We start from the raw sequence: 22,560 nt of genomic DNA on the forward strand, positions 1-22,560 counted from the left end.
TTAAGTGAAAAACAATTTTTTTTCTAAGTACAAAAAAATCTATAATCAAGGTTGTTGTGGGATGGATAAGCATGCATGTGTGTGTGTGTGTGTGTGTGTGTGTTAAAAATTACGACGTATGATACAAAGAAAAAACGGATAGAAACAAGGAGAAAGAAAAAAGACAGAGACAGAGACAGACAGACAGAGAGAGAGAGGGCGAGAGCTGGAGAAGGTATAAATGATGTAGGATGGAGTAGCAGTAGCAGTAGCAGTAATAGTAGTGTTATGAGTGAGAACTTATTTACAAGGTACTAGGTAATCAACCACCCGACGAGCCTAAATTGCTCAAATTCTCGGCTTGACCATCCATTTTCTTGCTCAGCAATTTTTGTACTGCTCCGTATTTGAATACGCAGCGATCAATGCATACCGATTCACCCTTGTTCAGATCAGGTTCGTGGTAATGAGGTGGGATACACTTGGCACGGCAAGTGTCCATAATTCTAATAAACGAATTACCATGAGCACTTCAAGTATATCCAAATGTCGAAAGACTATTTGGTTTAAGGACACATTTGCACGTGCCGAGGTTTTGTTTAAGCAATTACCGTTGATACAAATCCATAAAAGCGTCAAACTCTTGTTCGGCACGGACCAGGTTCTCTGGGTTCGCATATGTTTGGGTGAAACTACCGCTCCATGTGCTCATGTTGGTTAACGGTGAAGTGAGTGAGTGTGTTTAGACGGGAGGGAAAACTGACAGCCCGAAGTTGTAAAGTCCAGAAAAGGAAGCCGAAAAAAGTGACTTGTTGTTGGGGTATAAATTGTTGTGTGGAGAGACATCATCTTGTCACCACTACCCCATCAAACTGATGGGGGTTGCTTGTGTGATCCACGAGTGGTTGTTTTGGAGATATATACCTTGGTTTTTCTGTAAGCAAATTACACAATCCCTGAGTAACAGTATAAAGTCTTTTATCTGATTTAGTGTATTACCGATGGTTTGGAAGGTATGAGTCAGTGGCGAGGCTGCTATATAGAAAGCATCAATAGCAAGAATTGTGTAACCTCGAATCATCACTGTGTGGCAACGAGTGTAGATGATTCTAAGAGGACTTACGAGCAATGACTATGTATACTTTGTGGTAGAAATAGGGCTAGATATTTGGAAGGTTTCTATTTTCCCGTCATTAAAAGGACCACAGTTTCTCTATATACATGAATCCGGGCGCTGTGGTAGGGCTCAATGGAGACATTTTTATGCCGTGAAGTGTGTTGAAACACACTTGTGTGGATACACAACAGCAGCAGCAGGCCAACCCCTCAAAAGATACAGAGGAAATGCCTCAATGTGCATAGAAATTGCAATAAGGTTTGACAAGATGCAAGATTAAAGATCTACTAAATCTATCAAAGTCCCTTCGGGCTAGTACTTTCATTTGCTCGAGATAGAGAAAGAGAAAGAAAGAGATGGTACATAGGATGACAAAAGGGATGACTTGTTTGTTATTATTATTATTATTAAGTTTACAGCCGGCGCAAACATATATAAAAGAGAAGGAAAACTAATTCGCTAGCTAAGGACAACAGCAACAAAAAAGAAAGGATAAAAATCCTGTTGGAAATCCGGGGATTATTAGAGGGATGTAGTATATGACCTGTGCACAGAAAGAGAGAGAGAGAGAGAGAGAGAGAGAGAGAGTGTGTGTGTGTGTGTGCGTGTCTCGAGCAATCTATTGTAAATATAAAGAGAGAGATGATATGTACATGTGTGGGAAAGAAACCAAAACAAAAAAGATTAGATCAAAATATGATATCCACACGCTAGCGTCCTAGAAGATAATAAGCTTGGAAACAAGGTAAAAGGTTGCGGGTTAGAAGGGGGTAATTGCGGACAAAAAAAAAAGAAGAGGTATGCATAAATAAGATGTGCCGAGTGTGCAATGTGCTGGAACATGTGACCCCACGCGACCGCGTAAGAAAAGGAGGCGTGAGAGCAACATGAAAAAGGGCACTATGCAATGTATGGTATCCAGTCGCGTTGGAGCAGCTTGTCAAAATGTCGGATCGTCTTTTGCTCCTCATCATCGCCACCATCCACAGCCTCTTGCATTTCAGCCCCTTCTTCTTCTTCTTCTTCTTCCTCCAACACCGTTGTTGTCGTCACAGTGGCATGATTACTTTCCGATGACGATGCCGCTGCTGCCGCTAATGCCTCTTCTGCTGCGAGTGTACTACTACGTCGTCTATTACCAGATCCACCACTACCTTCTCGCCATTTAGGTCCATTTGATGATGCTGCTGACACTGTTAGCGGTGGTTTGTCGCCTGTACTGCTATTATTGACGATATTGCTGCTACTGCTGTTGCTGTTGCTACTACTGGTTGCACTACTCGCACTGCTGCTAGAGATCGATGTCCGTTTCGTTCGTTCATAGCACGGATGCTGCTGTACCAAATTGATGTAATACTGCTGCAAGACCGGCCCCGAACTTGACAAGTTCCAATCAATGAGTCGCAAAAATTCGAGCTCGAGGGCATTGAGTTCCTGCGTCGAGATACCGCCGACTTTGGCATAGTGTGAATTGGTACAATACGAGTCGCAGAGGGATTTGGAGGATACGGTCACGGCAGTGATAAGGAATCGATGGACGGTCAGTGACGATATCGTGAACTGAGGGTGCAGTTCACACACGCGGTCAATATAGATCAGCAGAACGAGTAAACACGCCTTTTCGACAGAGGCGTATTTGACAATGCGTCGTAAGTAGTCATTGAGTGAAATGTTGGGTGGTGTTCGAGAGTGGAATCGTGTCAAGTTGCTTGGTGTCAGCGGTATAAGATCATTGTGGGATATGAGTCGGCCGAGCATGTCCGCTTATTTTTTTTTTCAGGTTTTCAAATGAATAGAAAGAGTGAGAGTATTTAACGGTTCAGTTAGAGAAGAAAGAGTGAAGACAAAAAAGTGAGAAAGGAAAAAAGCAGCATTTACCAATCATGTGTGTCAAGTAGCTAATGTCCACCGCATAAAAGTATTCTGGCACTTGAATGACTTCAGTGTCGTTCATGGCCGTGGTTGATGGTTCAGTTGCCATGACATTGACCACAACAGAAAGAAAGGGAGAAAAGAGGAAAGGGCAGTCTTATTTTTTCTGTGTTGTTTCTTTTGGTTCTGGTGTTTTTTCACCCAAAAGCAACCCTCACCAAGAGAAAGTCCGCCTTTGCCCTCTTTGCCACGTTGGTTTCCTGTGTTCCTCTTTTACTTTTTCTGTACTTCTTGGAAGGGGCAAATAAAGTGTATGCAGCAAAACAAGCATGTGCACATAGCCGATTGGCAACAAAGATTTACTATAGACAGTAAGCCGAAAAAACTCATGCGCATAATCCAGGATCATTATCGCCACCAGGTGACTAGCACCTCTGGCAATACATGCCCTCGTTGTTACCACTCGATGGAAGTGAGCTGGTGTTGCTGTGAGCAAAAGACGCGTGGAATCACGAACAAGGTCGACCCGAACAGGAGCATGGTTGAGAGCATTCGTGAAGCCTTGCATCGTCAAGGACGCTTGCCCTCGTTTGCTTATTCACACGGAGAGAGACCACGTTCACTGGTTTGGCTGACTTTTTTCTTTTTTCCTCTTTGGATTTGACTTCCAGACAGGCCCCCACCCGTCGAATAAGAAACAAGTCCCAGCAGCCCTTCTGTCTCCCATTTTATTTGTTGGGCAAAATGGGGTCCTTTTTATAATTGAGAACAGCAGTTCGAGCAGGAGAATATAACAAATAAAGTAATAAGACGGGCCTCTTATAACCGGAATCCGATAACAAAGGCCTGCCCTGAAAATCTTCCGGGCCTAACGGGCGATGGAGCTCTGATTGGATGGTATATTTCTAGATGTGATGATGTTATAGACCAGTCGGTGTTTTTTTGGGGTCGGCTTGAAGAGTGTATGGTCTGAATTGGGAAAGTTACTCGGGCCGCCGCCGACAACGACGAGCGACGACGATGATGATCTGTGACAGAGAGGAGAAGGAAAAATAAAGGTAAAAACATATAAAAGCCTGGTCAGCTTTTGTTGGGCGCGCCCTTCTTTTCCCGATTCGCCCCACTACTTTTTAAAAGTTGTCTCATGTGTAATATTGATCCTTCTTATCATCACTTCATCGAGGCAATATCACATTAAGCGTTCTGTAAAGTGGCCGCAGGCGGGAATTCTTTCCTTCTGTCTTCGCTTTCCACATTTTAACGAATAGGCAAGTTATGAACAGTTCTCCTCCCATACCGAAATTGAGATACAATACTCTTATGATTTGCAGAAGATATTCGCACCCAAACAAGTACTTGTTTCCATGTTTTGTAACATTTTAACTCTCACTGTAAGCGGGTTTGGTATCAATTGACAACATATTTAGCTTTACAAAAAAAAGTATCATGCTCCGGAAGAACATATAATAGTAAGGCGCTGATATCTTACATGACCTGAGCCTAGCCCTATGATAAGAGATATAACTACTTTATGAAACGCTCTCATTTGCCGTACGACACAACAAATATAGCATAACAGCTGAAAGAAGAAATGGTAGGGAACAATGATGGTTGCCCTCATTCTTGGTTTTAAGGATGCTGTTCAGAAGGTACGAATCATGGCGCACTTTGCATTTGTTACTCTTTTTGTAAGATTACACTTGTAGCCCAGGTGCATCGATGCGGATTTGCTGAGAAGCTGTGCCAGTATTGAAGACAAAATGTGCAGCTGCTCCTGGGGAAGCAATACCTGGTAGTATTGAGCAAATTTCACTAATATTGCGTATCATAGCATTGGAGTTACTGTGTCAACGTACAAGATATAAAAGAATGACTCATTCTTCCATCAACGTAGCAGCGGCACTACTGTGCAATGGTAAAGAGGTCGGTCTATTGGCATATTACTTTTATAACTGATTGATTGCAAGAATGCCAACTATTAAAAGATGTTTATGAGCCTCAAGATGATAACTTGAAGAATTGTCTTTGCCGCAACGCTTAAACGCAATGTGAATCCCTACAGTATGCGCACTTCCAGCTAACATTACTCACAGTTAGCAAACTCATATTTTTTTTTCTTATTCGCCTCTTACCCAGCTCGCCCACTGTGGGAATATGGAGAATTGGAATTTGAGAATGAGAAAAACCATTTGTGGAGTTGAGTAAAGGATAATTGTAGAGGATCGCTACAAGCGCTGCAAATTTCATTCCATATACCGGAGTTTGTTCTCCATCGACATTGACTGCTTTGCAGACGATCACAGTGGCAACTATATTGTTCGTTGCAACTGTCTCCATTGTGCAATCTGGAACAAAATTAATGATCTCGCAGCAAATCTGAACATATATCATCTTCTTGAACGAGCCCTTGAGCTCCCTCCTCGCTTCGCATGAAGAAGTCTTACATCAATATTAAACATGTACATACAAGTTTAACGGGTGAAAAGTTAAAAGAAACAATTTTTATTTGGTACATTTAACTACTAATTACTAATAGGGTGTCGATGTCTTAGCTTCTCTGCTCTTACGCAGATACTAACAGGAGCAACCACGGGAAGGTGCATCGACATCTGCTCCCGTAACCCTCTCACCACAAAGCTAGGGTCTTGTCTTGGTCGCTTTGTGGATCACGGAAGGTCGATTGGTATTGAGATGCCCAGTCCGGTCTCACCAATCGCGATCACTTACCTACCTATTTATACAGTAAGTCGCTCCGTGTCAAAACAAGCATCAGCACCCACCCCTACACTTACCTACCCTCACTCACACTCACTCACATTCACACACACAGAAAAAAAGGAAGGGACTTACCATACGTGATCGAAAAGAGAAGAGAAAAAGCGATGAGTCTAGCCTTGAGAGTCGATGTTGAGAGTCGATTGCCGAGAGTCGATTGCCGAGAGTCGAACGCGATCCCCAGTGTCACCCTTGGCTCTTCCCTTGGTCCTGGTGTTGCTCCGTTGCGCCTGTCCAACCCTTATTTCCGGTAATCCTGGCTGCCTCCAACTGGTCCCTGCTTGGTTTGTCCAGTCTCGCGTTCAACGGTGTTGGTCACAACCGGTCTCCTAGTGGACCAGAGGACGGAGGAATCCTTTTCGGTTTCTCGCCATAGAAATATGGTAGTGTCCTTTTGGTTGGATGCCTTGTCTCCCGGTCTGGTCTACTATGGTGGGAAAAACCTAACTTATACAGTAAGTCGCTCCGTGTCAAAACAAGCATCAGCACCCACCCCTACACTTACCTACCCTCACTCACACTCACTCACATTCACACACACAGAAAAAAAGGAAGGGACTTACCATACGTGATCGAAAAGAGAAGAGAAAAAGCGATGAGTCTAGCCTTGAGAGTCGATGTTGAGAGTCGATTGCCGAGAGTCGATTGCCGAGAGTCGATTGCCGAGAGTCGATTGCCGAGAGTCGATTGCCGAGAGTCGAACGCGATCCCCACCATAGTAGACCAGACCGGGAACAAGGCATCCAACCAAAAGGACACTACCATATTTCTATGGCGAGAAACCGAAAAAGGATTCCTCCGTCCTCTGGTCTCACTAGGAGACCGGTTGTGACCAACACCGTTGAACGCGAGACTGGACAAACCAAAGCAGGGACCAGTTGGAGGCAGCCAGGATTACCGGAAGTAAGGGTTGGACAGGCGCAACGGAGGCAACACCAGGACCAAGGGAAGAGCCAAGGGAAGAGCCAAGAGAAAGACCAGGAGGAACCAAGGGAGTGAAGGAAAAAGAAAAATGAAGGAAAGAAAGAGTGAAGAGAAAAAACGAAATGGCTTGAAAAATGTGGGCGTATTTATATCTTTTGGTATCATCAACCCCTACAATTCATGGAAAGCAGTGCGCAGCGCACACACGCCCACATGATTATGATAGACTGGCAACTTGCGGTCCAGGCTGTTCAAGGACTCCCTAATACCATTTCCTGAACTTGCTGTTTCATGCTGCTGCTAGCCTTGTCGCGTAAACGGGTCTCGCGTTCAGCGTGGCGTGCACTATAATATATCAGAAATGCCATTTTTTGAAAGAGGTGTGTTTCAAAATATTGTAACGACTTGACGTTTGGATGATATCAACACACCCTCTCCTTTTCTTCAACGATGCTGATGCTCGGCAGAAAAGAAAAGGGGATGTTTTGCTCGCACAAGGCACCATAAGGTCCAGCCTACGATTTTCACATGAGAGACTCCCAGCACTCCGTCTCCCAAGTAGACATCGATTCTCACGCAATTATCGGTTGCCGATCCTCCAAGCCCGCAATGATGGATGTGGACAGCTTAAACTAAACTGTCAAGGGCAGACTATAGAGCAGCATGGCTGTTTTCAGCATAGTATGCGCGTCATCCTAGAACTACTATTATCGATACAGGCTGCTTCTTCAGGTTGATAGTGCTGTTGGGTTTGCTCATTTTATCATCCACCTCCCTTAGCAGTAGCGACACAAAGCCAATCAGACGTGGTGTTTACTTCCTCGGCGTGTGTACGGGTGATGTATGATACATGTGAAAAAATAACAAAACAAAACAAAAAACAGGTTTCGGCTGGTACCCTCCGAATAATTTTTTTCCTTTCGATTATTTTTGCGAACGAACTACGCGAAGATAGAAACAAAAAAAAATAGGTGAAAAACGCGTACCAAAGTGTGGTAAAGCGCGTTGTAATAGTGTTACATACTGTCGCTACGATACAGAAGATCTGTCATTGTTCCCCGCGTTGTTAGCACGGACCTGTAGATGGGAGTGGGGGGGGTTTTTAAAAAGAAGCGGGGTCTTGAACGTGTGCATGAAAAGGCACCCATTTTCCGCAGCGTGCTGCTTCCTCGCTTTTTCTCGATCACATGTGGTAAGTCCCTTCCTTTTTTTTCAGTGTGTGTGAGTGTGAGTGAGGGTAGGTAAGCGCAAGGGTGGGTGCTGATGCTTGTTTTGTAGGCACGGGGCGACTTCTAAGTAGGTAAGTGGATTGGTGAGACCGCTGGCATCTCAATACCGATCGGTCCCTCCGAGATCCATAAAGCGACCAAGACAGAACCCAGCTTTGTGGTAGAGGGTTCGGGAGCAGATGCCGATGCACCTTCCCGCAAAGCTAAGACATCGACACACTCGTTTTTGGACGAGCCTCTTTAGGAATTTGACCAATTTAAATAAAGGCCTTGTTGTTGTTGTCCCCCGTCTATCAAACATGTGCTGTTTGTTATTGTATTAGCAATACTTATCAAGTAAAAGGAAAAACACAAGGACGAAGCTGATCTTTAAAGCAAACTTCCTTGTAAACGGATTTTCTATACTGTCCCTCGTCTTTAAAAGTATCAATAACAACCGAAAACCAGCTAGCATTGACAAAAAAAACCTTGCTGGCATAGCAAGCATGAGTTTGTGGGATCGAATGACAGCCCAGCGAGTACTCGTACAACGAGGATCATAAGAACAAGGGAAGTTGTTAGCTGTGCAATGTCAATATAAGTTGTCGATGGAATTATTCATTAGCTTGATACTCCACTCTAGCTTTTCCTAGCGATATTATCCAAAAACGAGCATGAAGATCGTAGTCAAATCCAAGCATAAGTACCGTGATTATTATCCTTGAGTGCATATAGCTGATTTTGCCGGACCAACCGATGGCATAAAGCGTATGTATAGCTCAGGTGGTGCAGGTATCAGCAACATTACTACATCGTGGTATCCTAAATTTACAACACTAACAGAAAACTCCTTCACGCAAAGCGAGCTTGACGAGTGACCGTCTAAACCAGCTCTACCTAATGCACGACGCGTGTAATATAATAGTCTCTCTTCTATATCTCCTATAAACTACAAAGGTATTGTTCCCGCAAACGGATAGTTCCTCTAACTCAACGTCATTCACGAATCGGATATGTCATAAGGAGAAGAAATCATCAAGATTTCTATCGGAATGATCTATGTGATACATGAATATACTACTACTGCCTGCCATTAGTATAACACGAATTATTCACACGCCGGCCGGGAATGATGCCAGTTGTAAAATATCGCAAATTAACTGACAGAAATCAGTCGCGATTCACGCGAGATAAAAAGTTCATTCGTTGCCACAGAAACCAAATCTCCACTGCAGCCAGCACCACTGCCAAAATCGCTGGTGCCAAGTCAAAGAGACAACAAGACCGCTTAGTTCAACAGAACAGATCAGTAACACTTGGATTCTGTTATGTAACAAACGTTTGTCACAATCGATCGAGAAACAACACCCGCAAAAGAAACATAGTATTGTAGCATACATAAAATAAATGTTCATGTCTCCTCAATAACATGCATGTCAGAGAGAGGCAGACACACGATGATTACCGCGTATGTTTGTTGTTGATGATCGATGTTGGTTATCTCTGTGGTTATTTGTATCGTTAGGATATGCTAGAGTATTATCGAAAATGTCCGTCTCCACGATATGTCAGGTACTACCTATTTTCTGCAGAAATCATCTTCTTCTGCCTGTTTCTGTCTCTCTTCACATGCCACATTTTCTATCATTATGCGATCAATGACGATTTCGCAACCTTACCCACAAAGTCCGACTTGCCAAAAAGAAAGCAGCCGGTAGCAAAACAGAGATACAGCAGAATCATGTAGAACGAGAAAGAAGAGAAGAAACGGTAACTCCCTTTTGTGGTAGTGCCCTTGATCACCATTGTCGTCATGAGGGCTGAAATATGTGTGTGCCTTGTGCCCCAAATGGGTAGGACAGAAAACCCTGCTGTGTTGCTCGTGTGTGTGTGTGTGTGTAGCAATCCACAATATGATATGCGTACTATTAGCTGAGAAGATTATAGTTTTTGAAAAGCTGTCTAATCTTAAAATGCTCACCCGTGTACTCGTGTCCCACTTTGAACGATGAAGACACTTTTTCCTTGTGATGGTGTGTGTGGCAGGCAAGTCTCGCCACGAACCAACATAAAAGACAAATCGGGCGTCAATGCGCATAGATGCGGAGGACGGTGGAGAGGGAGGAGAGAGCGGGAATAACTGCGATGCTGCATACTTGAAGAGGAGATATCAGAAATGATGGATGATGGAGATGGACAATCTTGTCTACGCTTCTTTCTGAGGCGTGTAGAATCGTCAGCAGCAAGATAGGATGTCCCAGATGGATGAAATGGCATCTCTATCTTAACCTTATCTTTTAACGGCGGCGTGGGGTCTCTCTCATGCTGTTTTGGCCTGTTTTCCGCGCAGCCGGGGGGGAACACACACACACACACACGCTCTCTCTCTCTCTGTGTCTCCTGTTTGGCAAATAATGTGTATGCAGCAAAACAAGCATGTACACATAGCCGATTGGCAACAAAGATTTACTATAGACAGTAAGCCGAAAAAACTCATGCGCATAATCCAGGATCATTATCGCCACCAGGTGACTAGCACCTCTGGCAATACATGCCCTCGTTGTTACCACTCGATGGAAGTGAGCTGGCGTTGCTGTGAGCAAAAGACGCGTGGAATCACGAACAAGGTCGACCCGAACAGGAGCATGGTTGAGAGCATACGTGAAGCCTTGCATCGCCAAGGACGCTTGCCCTCGTTTGCTTATTCACACGGAGAGAGACCACGTTCACTGGTTTGGCTGACTTTTTTCTTTTTTCCTCTTTGGATTTGACTTCCAGACAGGCCCCCACCCGTCGAATAAGAAACAAGTCCCAGCAGCCCTTCTGTCTCCCATTTTATTTGTTGGGCAAAATGGGGTCCTTTTTATAATTGAGAACAGCAGTTCGAGCAGGAGAATATAACAAATAAAGTAATAAGACGGACCTCTTATAACCGGAATCCGATAACAAAGGCCTGCCCTGAAAATCTTCCGGGCCTAACGGGCGATGGAGCTCTGATTGGATGGTATATTTCTAGATGTGATGATGTTATAGACCAGTCGGTGTTTTTTTGGGGTCGGCTTGAAGAACGATTTAGGGGGGGTTGGTAGGCCCACAAATTGAAACGCGAAAAAAATGCCCGTCCGTGTATGGTCTGAATTGGGAAAATTACTCGGGCCGCCGCCGACAACGACGAGCGACGACGATGATGATCTGTGACAGAGAGGAGAAGGAAAAATAAAAGTAAAAACATATAAAAGCCTGGTCAGCTTTTGTTGGGCGCGCCCTTCTTTTCCCGATTCGCCCCACTACTTTTTTCCTCTTCTCCCTAAACAAAAAATGGTTCAAAACATTGAGCAGCACGCCATCAATACCGTCCGTGTCCTTGCCGCCGACGTTGTCCGCGGTGCCAACTCTGGCCATCCTGGTGAGTTGAACTTCTTTACGAGAAAGGACGCGTATTGTTTTTTGTTCTTTATTTTCGGGCTGAGATGACTCATCGATCAAAAAATATCGCTGCCATAGGTGCCCCTATGGGTTGCGCTCCCATGGCCCACGTCTTGTTCGGCAAGGAGATGACCTTCAACCCCAAGAACCCTGCGTTCATCAACCGTGATCGTTTCGTCTTGTCCAACGGCCACGGCTGTGCCTTGCAGTACATCTACTTGCACTTGTTGGGCTACGATGTCTCCTTGGAGGACTTGAAGTTGTTCCGTCAAGTCGGCAGCAAGTACGTTTCTCACTGTTGTATTACTTGTGCTCGTTCTTTGTTGCCACGCGCACCTAATCATTGTATCTGTGTTCGCATAGGACTCCTGGTCACCCTGAACTTCACGATACCCCCGGTATTGAAGTTACCACTGGTCCCCTTGGCCAAGGTAAGATAACGGCTGCTGCTACTGCTTGATGACGAATTCGGGTGGCGGGGGAAGAAGAAGGTCTGTAGTAACAATATTGCATACACCAGGTATCTCCAACGCTGTTGGTTTGGCTGCTGCTGAGGCTCAGTTGGCTGCTACCTACAACCGCCCCGGCTTTGAGCTCTTCAACAACTACACCTACACCATCCTCGGTGACGGCTGTCTTCAGGAAGGTGTTGCCGCTGAGGCCGTTTCCCTTGCTGGGTAAGTTTGTTATCGGTGGAGTAAAGAGAGAGAGAGAGAGAGAGAGTCACATGACGAAATATGGCAATCAATAAAATGAAAAAGGAAAGGGGCTTTGGAAGGGATCAGAAAAGGATATTGGCAACAGGATTGTAATACTGACTTGCTTGTAACGATAGCCACTGGAAGCTCGGCAAGCTCATTGCTTTGTACGATGACAACGCCATCACCATTGACGGTGACACTGCTGTCTCGTTCACCGAAGACGTGTTGAAGCGCTTCGAGTCGTACGGCTGGCACACCGTGTACGTCGCTGACGGCGACAGCGACATTGCCAGCATCGAGGCTGCTATTGCCGAGGCCAAGGCTGTCACCGATAAGCCCACCCTCATCAAGGTCAAGACCACCATCGGTAAGGTTTTTTGTTCCTGGTCTAAGCTGTCAACCTTATTGACAGGAATGGCGTCATGGAAAAAAAAAGTGCATAGTGAACGTTGCGGAGTTCTTACTGATATCATTCTATGATCTGTGTTCGCGTATACCGTGTATCTAGGTTACGGTTCCTTGTTGCAGGGCGAAGAAAAGGTCCACGGTGCTCCTTTGACCGGTAAGCTTAATACGGAGCATATAATGAACAGAACAGTGTGGAAGCACAGTAGTTGATTGCGGCTGGCTGGCTGACTTTATTTCTTTGCCGACCCCACCCCCCCTTCGTGAACGTTCTTAGTTGATGACATCAAGCAGGTCAAGGAAAAGTTTGGCTTCAACCCCGACGAGAAATACGTTGTTCCCAAAGAGGTATAGTGCAATCAACCGTCTGATCTTTTAGTTGCTGGATTCGCTTGCATTAACTTTATCATTGTCGCCATCCACTTTCTGTCAATGACTGCTAGGTCTACGAGTTCTACGGTGCCCGCGCTGCCGCCGGTGCTGCTGCCGAGACCGAATGGAACGCCTTGCTCGAAAAGTACGTCCAGCAGTTCCCTACCGAAGGTGCTGACCTCAAGCGTCGTCTTGCTGGCCAGTTGCCCGAGGGCTGGGAGGCTGCCCTTCCCCGCTTCACTCCTGCTGATGCTGCCGTCGCCACCCGCAAGTTGTCCGAGGGTGTCTTGACTGCTCTTGCCGACAAGGTCCCTGAAATGCTCGGTGGTTCCGCTGATCTGACTGGCTCCAACTTGACCCGTTGGAAGCAGGCTGTCGACTTCCAGCACGTAAGTTGTCTCTTTCTTTGCTTGCCATCTCTTGTCTATCCTTAGCAGCATGTAAGCAAAGTATTCACTCTCTTATTGCTATCCAGCCCTCGACCGGCCTTGGTGACTACACCGGCCGCTACTTCCGCTATGGTGTCCGTGAACACGCCATGTTTGCTGTCATGAACGGCTTGGCCGCCTATGGCGTCAACATCATCCCCTACGGTGGCACCTTCTTGAACTTCTTGACCTACGGTTGGGGTGCTGCCCGTCTCTCTGCCTTGTCGCACTTGCGCGTCATCTATGTCATGACCCACGACTCCATTGGTCTTGGTGAAGACGGCCCTACCCATCAGCCTATCGAGACCCTTGCCCTCACGCGTGCCACCCCCAACATGCTTACCTTCCGCCCTGCTGACGGTAACGAAACCTCGGGTGTCTATTTGGCTGCATTGACCACCGACCGTCCCTCGATCGTCGCTCTCTCGCGTCAGAACTTGCCCCAACTCGAAGGCTCCACCGTCGAAGCCGTCCTCAAGGGTGCTTACGTCTTGCAGGATGCTGCTGACGCCAAGGTTGCCTTGGTCGCCACTGGCTCTGAAGTCTCGCTTGCCGTTGAGGCTGCCAAGTTGTTGGCTGGCCAGGGTATCGGTGCCCGCGTTGTCTCCATGCCCTGCTCTGAACTGTTCGATGAACAGCCCTCTGAATACCGCAAGTCGGTTTTGCCCGCCAACTTGCCCGCCATTGCCATTGAAGCCCTTGGCACCTTTGGCTGGGAGAAGTACTCGCACGCTCAAATCGGTATGACCTCGTTCGGTGCTTCCGGCCCTGCTCCCAAGCTCTACGCCAAGTTCGGCATCACTGCTGAGGCCACTGCTGCCAAGGCCCAGGCTGTCATTGCCCACTATGCCAAGGTCGGCTATGTCCCTGAGCTCGGTGTTGAGTTCTAAGCACATCGCCTCTTTCCTTTCTCTCATTTGCATGCTCATCAAAAAACCGACTCTTTCCATGACCGTGTTACACATATAAATCTCCTAACCTGTGCTCAGTTTGTATAATTTTCTTTTCTTACCTTTACTCCCATTCCTTCTTCTTCCTCTGTAAAAGGGTGCATGTACCATAATCCATACAAAAAATAAATGAAAAAGGCAGTGTTTTTATTGCTACAGGGAATACCAAAATACTGATAGAGGATGTAATATGCGGAGTGTTGTGTATATTATGCTTGTGCGAGAATGGAAGAAAGAAAGGGAGGGGGTGGTGGTGAGAATAACAAGTGATATATGCGATTGTTCTATATTTATAAATTACCAAATAATTATATTGCTTTACTTCGCAGTGGATTCTCCGTTGTCGTTGTCGTCGTCATCGTCGTCCTCTTCTTCGCGTATCGGCATCAGTTTTGACTGGCTGCTGCTGTTGGCACTATTGCCTAGAGTGTCCATTGCCAGGACTGTGGCATTATCCGTCGGCAACGTACCCAGTGTCCGCTTGACCCATTCGCTCTCCATACGAAATATGACCCACACCCAACGACGGATCACCTCCAACAGTTCCATCATAAAGATACTGCCTTCCAACCGCTTGACGTACAAATGCGAACTGAGCTTGAGACTCCACGTCGTTCGGAGAATCAGATCAATGACCATGGCTGCAAAGTACGGGCCTGCGTCGTTGAAATGCAGATGCCGTCTGAACCGTACAATAGGCATTGTGTAGTGTAGATAATGATGCTGGTGCGCGTGGTTAGTCATCATGGCCGTTCGTGACGATGTTGCAACGTTGATCAAGTTCCAATCCACTGAAATATCCCACCAGAAGGAGTACATGGAGTTGAAAAATACAAAAATGATCCTATCCCCATCTTTCTTTTTCAGTATGTCATCCAACCAATCTGATCCCAGTTATCCTTACCAGAGTCGGAACAGGTTGGTGTCACTGACCCACCACGTACTTGGTACTGATCCAGTCGCAGCAACCCATCGATCGGCTTTCTTTTGAGATGCTGAAATAAGAATGACAGGGAATGCTGATGCGTATTTGAGCGCGTTCCACAAATGCCGTTTACATTCCCCACCGGAATCGATATATTCAGATAAACATTGTCGCAGGCGAATCACATAAGGCAGACTATACAGCAAATGTATCAGAGCATGCAAATTTGAGGCGGTCTATATGCAGTTTAGATGTATGTATACCTAATCAATAGTGGAACAAGTACATCCCGATAGCATGGATTGTCCTCGGTCGTTGCTGAGCAACACGTTGAAAATAGATCACCAAACACGTTTGAAAAGCTCGTTAGAATATCGGCCAGAATAACATCGCCAAAATAGACTGGAGAAAACAGGTTGAACGATACGATCCGTCGTAATACTCTATTGCATACGGGCATCTTGAGTGAATATCCTCATCGTCCGGTTTCTCATTTGCGTTATTATCCCAGCACATACCTGAGAAACCGTTCACGTTCTTTGCGACACAGATTTTTTCCAGGCCACAAGATCAGCAAAATAGCAAACACGTAGCAGAGAATAGGCGTCCAGTGCCAAGGAGCGATCCAATACCACCAGACATTGCAAATTATGATCGTTGTGACAATGCCAGCCAAGGCAAACACGGGTTTATGAATAGGCGAGTTTTTCTCGACGGGATGGATCTGTAATAGTTGTGCGGGATCAACTTGCTGTTTGTTGAGGAGGTATAGATTAAGGCCCCAGCCCCACAGGCCAATGCAAAAGATGACGATCGGTCGGTAGGTTGCTGCAGGTAATATATTCTCTAGTATAGAACTGTGTTGCATTGCTGTCGCTGTTCCTGAACCACCACCATCTGTATCCATGACAGGCAGGGGATTTCTTTTTGCTTTAAGGTACTAAATTTTGGTAGTCGTGGCTACTGTTGCTATGGCTATACCCTGGAGAGGTTCTGTTAAAAGAAGAAAAAGGAGAGGGATTGGTCTGGGGCGTAGAGTGTTTTTTTTTAAAATGAGGCACGAAGATAAAAACTGGTTAAGAAAAAGAGGACAGGAATGTAATAGACTGGACTGAACTTGAAATTAAACCCTAAAGCTTCGTGTTCGTCGATCACTTTCTGTTCTTCCCATTCGCGGTGCAGAGCTCAAAGTCAAGTAGAGCTGTATCCACTACGTCTTACCTACTATTGACCGACGTTCTATTTCAACTTTTACCAGACTAACTTTTCACCTGTATATGCATTTAGCAGAGAATAAATTGTACTACGATGATGTCTCTGCATAGAAACTGTCACGAACAATAAACGTAGGAATTGGGCACAACATGCTACTAATAAAGTTTTATCTCGACTTGATTACAGTATATGCGCCATCAATCTTTTCATCTAGATATATATTTCGGCTATCTTCCTCGGTCTTAACACACTGCTAGCAATGAATTTACTACAACAATCATGTATTATTTGGCGTATTGTTCGAGGTATGTATGCTACCTTTTGCATTCTGCTCATGGATCCCTTCATTAACTCGCTTTTGCTACTACTTACTACTTGATACCATTATGCCTTGCCACAGCCAGTTTCAAAGAAGTTCTGGATGCTTTCGCGTGCTTGACCGCCTCTTCCGGTTAGAAATGTGGCTGGCTATTACAAGCTATTTTGATTATCACCGGTAAATACAAAGTATTACAGTTGTACCCCGGTTTTTGCAACCGAGGGTTTTCCGATTTTTTTTTTTGCAAAAAGTGAGGATTTGCAAGTAACGGGGTAAACAATTCTGCTTCAAATAGACACTGGATAAGTCATCCTATATACACTAACCCATTGTTTATCTGTTAGAGATGATGTACGATACGTTCTGTGGGGATTTCACACAGCTCTAAATGTTACTACTTGCATATATAAGACCGTTCTTTTATTGAAGCTGTCTAGTGCAGTAACCGTATCATTTTATTCCTCGATAATACGCAACAGATGCTTCTTTCAGTTGATATTGAAAAAATTGAAGCTGTTTTTAACCCGATAACGTGCAAATCGTATAAACTCATTTGCAAGTTGCAAATTTGCGAAACTGCTAAGTTTTTTTGAATTTTTTTAAAAAAAAAGTTGCAGATATACGAGGAATTGCAAACCCAGGGGTTGCAAAAACCGGGGTGCAACTGTAACAACATTTACAAACATACAGTCAGATCATATGCAGAAAGAATACTGTGGATGAAACGGCACTTGAGTATTTCAGGCTACACATGCGTACTGTCCACGTCGTTTCCTGCGGCCACGGCCACATATTCTATCCTTTTCTTTTGTGCTTATGTAAGAAGTGAAAATTAGCATGGAAGGGGGGGATTGATATGGCGTCAGCGTTATGAAGACCGACGTGATTTGCTTGCTAGGAACAACTTTTCCGTATCCATTTTTTCAATATGACTTTATAGACAGACAAACCTCAGTAAGAGCACAGAGCTATATCAAAAGCGAAACCGATGATATGATCACTATTTGAACAGCCATTGTCTCGAGTCTAATTTTCTCCAGAATATCAAAAGGAAATCTGTGATCGGCACGCATACCAGAGTCCGCCATGAATATGTCTACTTGTAGACCATATCAGTGGATATACTGTGGCGCGTTTGTGAACGAATGCTCACAAGATAACAATGGTAATGTATCTCGTATCCCTTTTGTTCCGACTGCCGAAGATTTTGTCTTTGGTGTAGCCTCCTTGAGGTTGCAACCATACTGTAAAATCTTCTCGTCCTGGCAATATGTGTCGCCAATTCCTCCTTTATCTAATGGAACATATAATGCCTGTAAGCATGGTTTATACCTGAGCGCTGTTGTTGTATGTACTGCTCGTATGTATTAGTTTGCATCTACTCATGCTACTACATAGAATATCAACCAATTCCTTCCTACAGCCACTCTCTTCTATATTTGACATTTGCATTTGTATCTTTCCGTATATCCCTCCCTATGAGTAAATCCTATTTGTTGACACATGATTCAGCATCAGCAGTTTTGAAATGATTTTCTTTTCGACTTGAGGCTGACACGTGTGTCTGGCTGCATAATGTCGAACAGAATATTTATATTCGAGAAGGGATCGTCGCCATCTTTCGCACTCGCTCGGCGCCTTGTTGCACCTAGTTTTAGCTACTATGCATGCAAGATAATTGTATGCATGCTCAGCTCTTGTTGTTTTTCAGGGAGCAATAAAAATGCCTAATGAAACACATGTATAAACTTCGCTGTGTGATCGCCATGGTGCGTCTTATATATGCAGCAATATATTATTATTAGTACCTAGAGCAGCTGTTTTATTGTTGAACTTATTGAGAGGTATAAACATAATGATTGGATAGTAGAGGTGCGTATGTGAAATGCGAACTTTTTTGGTTATATACAAAGGAGCGAGAGGAGGAACATAAAATACCAGAGTGAGAAAAATGCTATCTTGGATCAACTCTACTACTACTGCTGTTGCTGCTGCTGCTGCTGCTCGACACTTTAGTTGAGGTGAGTGGGGGCAGTTTGACATTTGCCATGCGGGAATCTGTCGAAGGGGCGGTAAAAGTATCAGATATATGAGATAGCGAGATGCGGCGGCGTTTAGTGTCGCCCCCTTCGTCAGCACCGTCTTTATCTTTTATGTGCTGTGTACTTGGTTGTTGCAGCAACGTGGGAAAGGTATCGGCCATGCGAGGCAGCTTATTATTACTACTGCTGCTGTTGTTGCTATCATAAAGATCGCTAGTACTACTGTCGTTGTCGTTGGAATTATTACGGACTGATGGTGCTGCGTCCCTGCTGCTGCTCCTATTGCTGATACTTCCAGAATTCGGGTCTCGGGGCAGCACCCGAAATTCATGGTCGGTATAGTCGTATAGTGAGGGCACTTTGTCTTTGAGATGTGGTGACAGAGTTGTGATCGTCTGGCATTGTCCTTGTAAGTGATCTACTATTTACATGATAAATTAATTAGAGAGAGTTAAAAAAGAGCACTAGCTCCTCTTATTTACTCCCTCATTTACATTCCCACCTACGTAATACCTATCCCTCTTCCTTTCCCAGATGTTGTTTTCTCAGCCCTTACTCTTTTCCATGTGTTCTTGGCTAACTTTTGCTATATAAATGTGTTTCCTTTTCTTTTAATACAACGTTTCTAACGGGTCTAATAGCCATTAGCAGTTACTTAAGCTTCTTAATATGTTTACCTTTTCCCAAAGTACCTTTGGCAAGAGCTAACAAGGCGCAAAGTGTCTGTGTAATAAAACCAAATTGGTAAATACATTGACACTGTTCCCTTAAGTAGTGGTCATGCACGTATCCAAAGAAGTACGATATATGCAACTTAAGTGAATTGTGGAAACAGAAGAGAGAGAGAGAAAGATCCCCGAACCTCGTTTTGATGCGTCTGCGCTAACCGTAGTTGCAATATGCAATCCTGCGCTGTGGCGCTCTTTGCTTCCATTTGCTGCATGGTTTGTTCGATCTTAGCCAGCCGTGCAGGTACTTCGTCGTTGACGTCGTTGCCTGCTGCTGCTGCTGCTGCTGCTGAAAACGGATTAGTCATGGTGGATGTTGACGGCGCAGATACGGATGACATGGAAGGATCAGACAGTGGTTGACGGCAGTGGCCACGTTTTCGCACGATATGGTGTAACATATGGCTTGCATCTCGACGGAAGCAGTCGTGCCGGAACTGCCAGCCCTCCTGTGCTAAGCGCTGATGTTGATGGTGATGATGCTGTTGCTGTTGCTGTTGTTGTTCATGGCATTGACTGTTGTTTGAGTTTGCTGGAGCTTCGGAATCGCAAACCTTACGAAAGCCATATACTGGATTGAGTTATTGAATATATGAAAAAAATGCCAGGAGTTGAATAAGAAAATTCGGGGGATCTTGTGTTGCCCTGGGGTTAGTGGGCTGCTGATGATGAAAAAAAAGAAAAAAGAAAAAAACCCAAAAAGAATTTTTTTCCTTTTATTCTTCTTCGCTTTCACCTTCCACTTACAGTTGAGTTGCCTGACAAAGCTTTGCCAGTTGTTGTGCTTGAAGTATTGAGGCAGTACCGTTTTGGCAAACGCTGCTGCATCCGGCACATACAGCCCTTGGCCATTATGGGTCCAGCATGCCAAGTGGTCTGTGGTAGTGTCGTTGATGATGCTAAGGAAAGCGTAGATTGGGTTGGCAAACAATCGAGAGAGAGAGAAAAAGAAGAAAAGAAACTTACAACCACAACTTTTTCACGAAGCTGGGTAAAGTCTTTCGCCGTTGGAGCTCGCCTTGTAAGTGTGGCTGCTCCTCTTCAAACACCAGATCGCCAGGCTGCAGGCCAGACCGTCCTTCGTCGAACATAAGGTTGCTGTTTTCCATAGTGACTTGATTCGTTGTTGTCGTCGTCGTCTTGTAGAGCGTGTGTTATGCTGTTGTTGGTGGGCTACACGCAAAGAGAGGCGGTGGAGCGTGGAGCAGGACTAGGAGGTCGATGGTGGGAGGAGGAGGAGGAGGATGGTAGCAAATCAACAAGTATCTACAGCAACCAAAACAGAGAAAAGAAAGAGTGAAGAACTAGGGAGGAAGGAGCAGATGGGAACCGAATATCAGAGAATTTTGAGTTAAGTGAGCGAGTGAGTGTGTTACCCGAAGGGACGTTCCAGTAAATCGGACACTCGCTCGTTCCTAACACGTCATGTTTTCCAGATTCCCTTTTGTTGTCTTGTGCGCTAATAGGTCCATTTCCACAAACAAGTGTTCTTGTGCTCACCATTCCCCCCCCGCGTCCACATAATACCCGCAACATAATCACTGTCTACTGTCTACGAAACTGTATGATCCATGTTTGGACGAAGAAGGTTTTTTATATATCCGCAACCATTGACTTTCTAATGAAGCGATAGAACGTAAAAATTGGTGCCCCGCGACGGCCGAAAGAATTTAATACGGCAAAGCAGATTCTTTTGTCCTTATATATTACATGCCTTTGTGTATGTGAATCTTAGCATACTTCCGTGTACCCTTCATCCACCAGAACATTCTACCGGGTGAAATTTTTTACATGGCTGTTATTATATTTCTCAGCTGCTTCGTTAGGTTAGCCTGAAACAGTTCCTCGGCCCCTTTAGGCATGTGTAGTACTTATTACGCGAACATTCCTGTGCAGCACTCGCAAAATCAACATGACCCGACTTATTGGGACCTCCTCTCCTAATAATGGTGCAGCATTTTTCTTCTGCCTACTGATATGTGGAAATGCGCGTGACTATAATGTTACAGCGTCCTTCCACATCCCATCATCAATATCAAACGCGTTTAACACAATTACACGGCTACTTGTACTAGCTTCACTACCCATCAAGCCAGTAGACAAGACAGACAGAAATAATACATACTCAACGATTGATATACTCCTTCTTGCGGCCTTTCTTTAAAGATGCACCGAGATGCAAAAAGATGCAATCTCTAACATGATGGAAATTTGTTGGGGGGATGAAGTCCTATCGTGTAGTCGGAGTCCAATCTATTTTTGTCATGGAGATTAAAATCCCGGATGTGTCGAAAAGACAATAAGACTGGAAGATTTTTCTCATTCGTATTTGCAAACTGTTGGTAAACTGTTACTGTAACTGCTCATTTGATACCCGCAGGTTTATGTTATTATAGCATGAACGTTTGAGCTATAGCTACTTTAGCACCGTACATCAGATAATGTTGTGTGTCCCAAGCGCGATATTAACTGGTGCAGTGTTAGTGGGTGGTGGTTGCTTTTATTAGCGTAAATTCTGGACAACGACGTTTTACCATCTTGGGAGTGGTGAATAGCTGTCATTACTAATTTCTTTCTTTTTCTCGCTCAAAATGTCCTTGCTCCTCCTGGCAACCTTGGAGTTGTAAGTGGGCTTGGGAGTATTGTAATAAAACTTAATGGTAAGGCTATGGCTCTGTTCTATTGATCTATTGAGATGATGCTTTTTGGTATTTATGTATTGTTCGTATTATATCAACGTTGCCTGTTATTTTACTATATAGGTGATAGCTAACAAGGGTTCACTGATGGTGGGGTATCCGCCGCAAGGATCGTTGAGACATGAGTGCTGATAATATGGCACCAGAGGTTGTGTGGCGTGAGGGTAGGTGATGGAATAATTAAACCTTGTAGAGATCAAATGCTTTTTTTACCACCCAGATCAAACATCCAAAACATGTGTGAAGTTGGCGAGTCTATGGACTTTGCTTCTATCTATTATTCGTTTACTACTATACATTAAAAGAAATGGAACACGTTAACCGGTTTTTAGAAGTTTAAAACTAGCCACACAACGAACGCGTCAGAGCATTGATCTTTCAGCGATGACTTTATGGAGTTCATTACCGTCGAGTGGAATTCGAGATGTACATTAACACAAGATATTGCGCGTCTATATGATTAAGTGTCGCACCG

At 44.7% G+C, this 22,560-nt stretch overlaps 8 protein-coding genes across 8 annotated transcripts; 2 read left to right on the forward strand and 6 right to left on the reverse strand.

Annotated features, from left to right (window-relative positions):
- Positions 1–76: 76 nt before the first annotated feature.
- Positions 77–940, reverse strand: BDB00DRAFT_799984 (Tim10/DDP family zinc finger-domain-containing protein). The gene is made up of 2 exons (XM_053121740.1): positions 591–940; positions 77–485 (listed from the first exon to the last, which is right to left on the reverse strand). Exons 1-2 carry the CDS (start codon positions 689–691, stop codon positions 302–304), a joined length of 285 nt encoding a protein of 94 aa, XP_052984617.1. The 5' UTR covers positions 692–940; the 3' UTR covers positions 77–301.
- A 1,056-nt stretch (positions 941–1,996) lies between these two features.
- BDB00DRAFT_783980 (cyclin-domain-containing protein) lies at positions 1,997–3,077 on the reverse strand (the record flags this gene model as incomplete). The annotated part of the gene is made up of 3 exons (XM_053120430.1): positions 1,997–2,125; positions 2,438–2,859; positions 2,975–3,077. 3 exons carry the CDS (start codon positions 3,075–3,077, stop codon positions 1,997–1,999), a joined length of 654 nt encoding a protein of 217 aa, XP_052984618.1.
- Positions 3,078–4,837: 1,760 nt separating this feature from the next.
- Positions 4,838–6,161, forward strand: BDB00DRAFT_935566 (uncharacterized protein; the record flags this gene model as incomplete). The annotated part of the gene is made up of 3 exons (XM_053129195.1): positions 4,838–4,883; positions 5,505–5,710; positions 5,883–6,161. 3 exons carry the CDS (start codon positions 4,838–4,840, stop codon positions 6,117–6,119), a joined length of 489 nt encoding a protein of 162 aa, XP_052984619.1. The 3' UTR covers positions 6,120–6,161.
- Positions 6,162–6,344: 183 nt separating this feature from the next.
- Positions 6,345–7,035, reverse strand: BDB00DRAFT_867515 (uncharacterized protein; the record flags this gene model as incomplete). The annotated part of the gene is made up of 2 exons (XM_053126349.1): positions 6,345–6,512; positions 6,937–7,035. 2 exons carry the CDS (start codon positions 7,033–7,035, stop codon positions 6,345–6,347), a joined length of 267 nt encoding a protein of 88 aa, XP_052984620.1.
- A 3,656-nt stretch (positions 7,036–10,691) lies between these two features.
- On the reverse strand, positions 10,692–11,228 carry BDB00DRAFT_444888 (uncharacterized protein). Its single transcript, XM_053117412.1, has 2 exons — positions 10,799–11,228; positions 10,692–10,734 (listed from the first exon to the last, which is right to left on the reverse strand). The coding sequence occupies exon 1, from the start codon at positions 11,105–11,107 to the stop codon at positions 10,802–10,804; it is 306 nt and encodes a 101-aa protein (XP_052984621.1). The 5' UTR covers positions 11,108–11,228; the 3' UTR covers positions 10,692–10,734; positions 10,799–10,801.
- BDB00DRAFT_754809 (transketolase) lies at positions 11,194–14,097 on the forward strand (the record flags this gene model as incomplete). Its single annotated transcript, XM_053118787.1, has 9 exons — positions 11,194–11,281; positions 11,380–11,584; positions 11,665–11,732; positions 11,822–11,978; positions 12,137–12,369; positions 12,511–12,564; positions 12,685–12,755; positions 12,851–13,168; positions 13,255–14,097. The coding sequence occupies 9 exons, from the start codon at positions 11,194–11,196 to the stop codon at positions 14,095–14,097; spliced, it is 2,037 nt and encodes a 678-aa protein (XP_052984622.1).
- A 378-nt stretch (positions 14,098–14,475) lies between these two features.
- On the reverse strand, positions 14,476–15,989 carry BDB00DRAFT_867517 (EXS family-domain-containing protein; the record flags this gene model as incomplete). The annotated part of the gene is made up of 4 exons (XM_053126350.1): positions 14,476–15,001; positions 15,062–15,277; positions 15,346–15,525; positions 15,601–15,989. 4 exons carry the CDS (start codon positions 15,987–15,989, stop codon positions 14,476–14,478), a joined length of 1,311 nt encoding a protein of 436 aa, XP_052984623.1.
- A 2,996-nt stretch (positions 15,990–18,985) lies between these two features.
- On the reverse strand, positions 18,986–20,495 carry BDB00DRAFT_783984 (HSF-type DNA-binding-domain-containing protein; the record flags this gene model as incomplete). The annotated part of the gene is made up of 6 exons (XM_053120431.1): positions 18,986–19,053; positions 19,215–19,244; positions 19,336–19,381; positions 19,521–19,957; positions 20,134–20,285; positions 20,353–20,495. The coding sequence occupies 6 exons, from the start codon at positions 20,493–20,495 to the stop codon at positions 18,986–18,988; spliced, it is 876 nt and encodes a 291-aa protein (XP_052984624.1).
- Between the last annotated feature and the right edge of the window lie 2,065 nt (positions 20,496–22,560).

The sequence above is a fragment of the Zychaea mexicana genome (assembly GCF_025766255.1).
Source record: "Zychaea mexicana strain RSA 1403 chromosome Unknown BDB00scaffold_5, whole genome shotgun sequence".
Taxonomy (NCBI): Eukaryota; Fungi; Mucoromycota; class Mucoromycetes; order Mucorales; family Lichtheimiaceae; genus Zychaea; species Zychaea mexicana.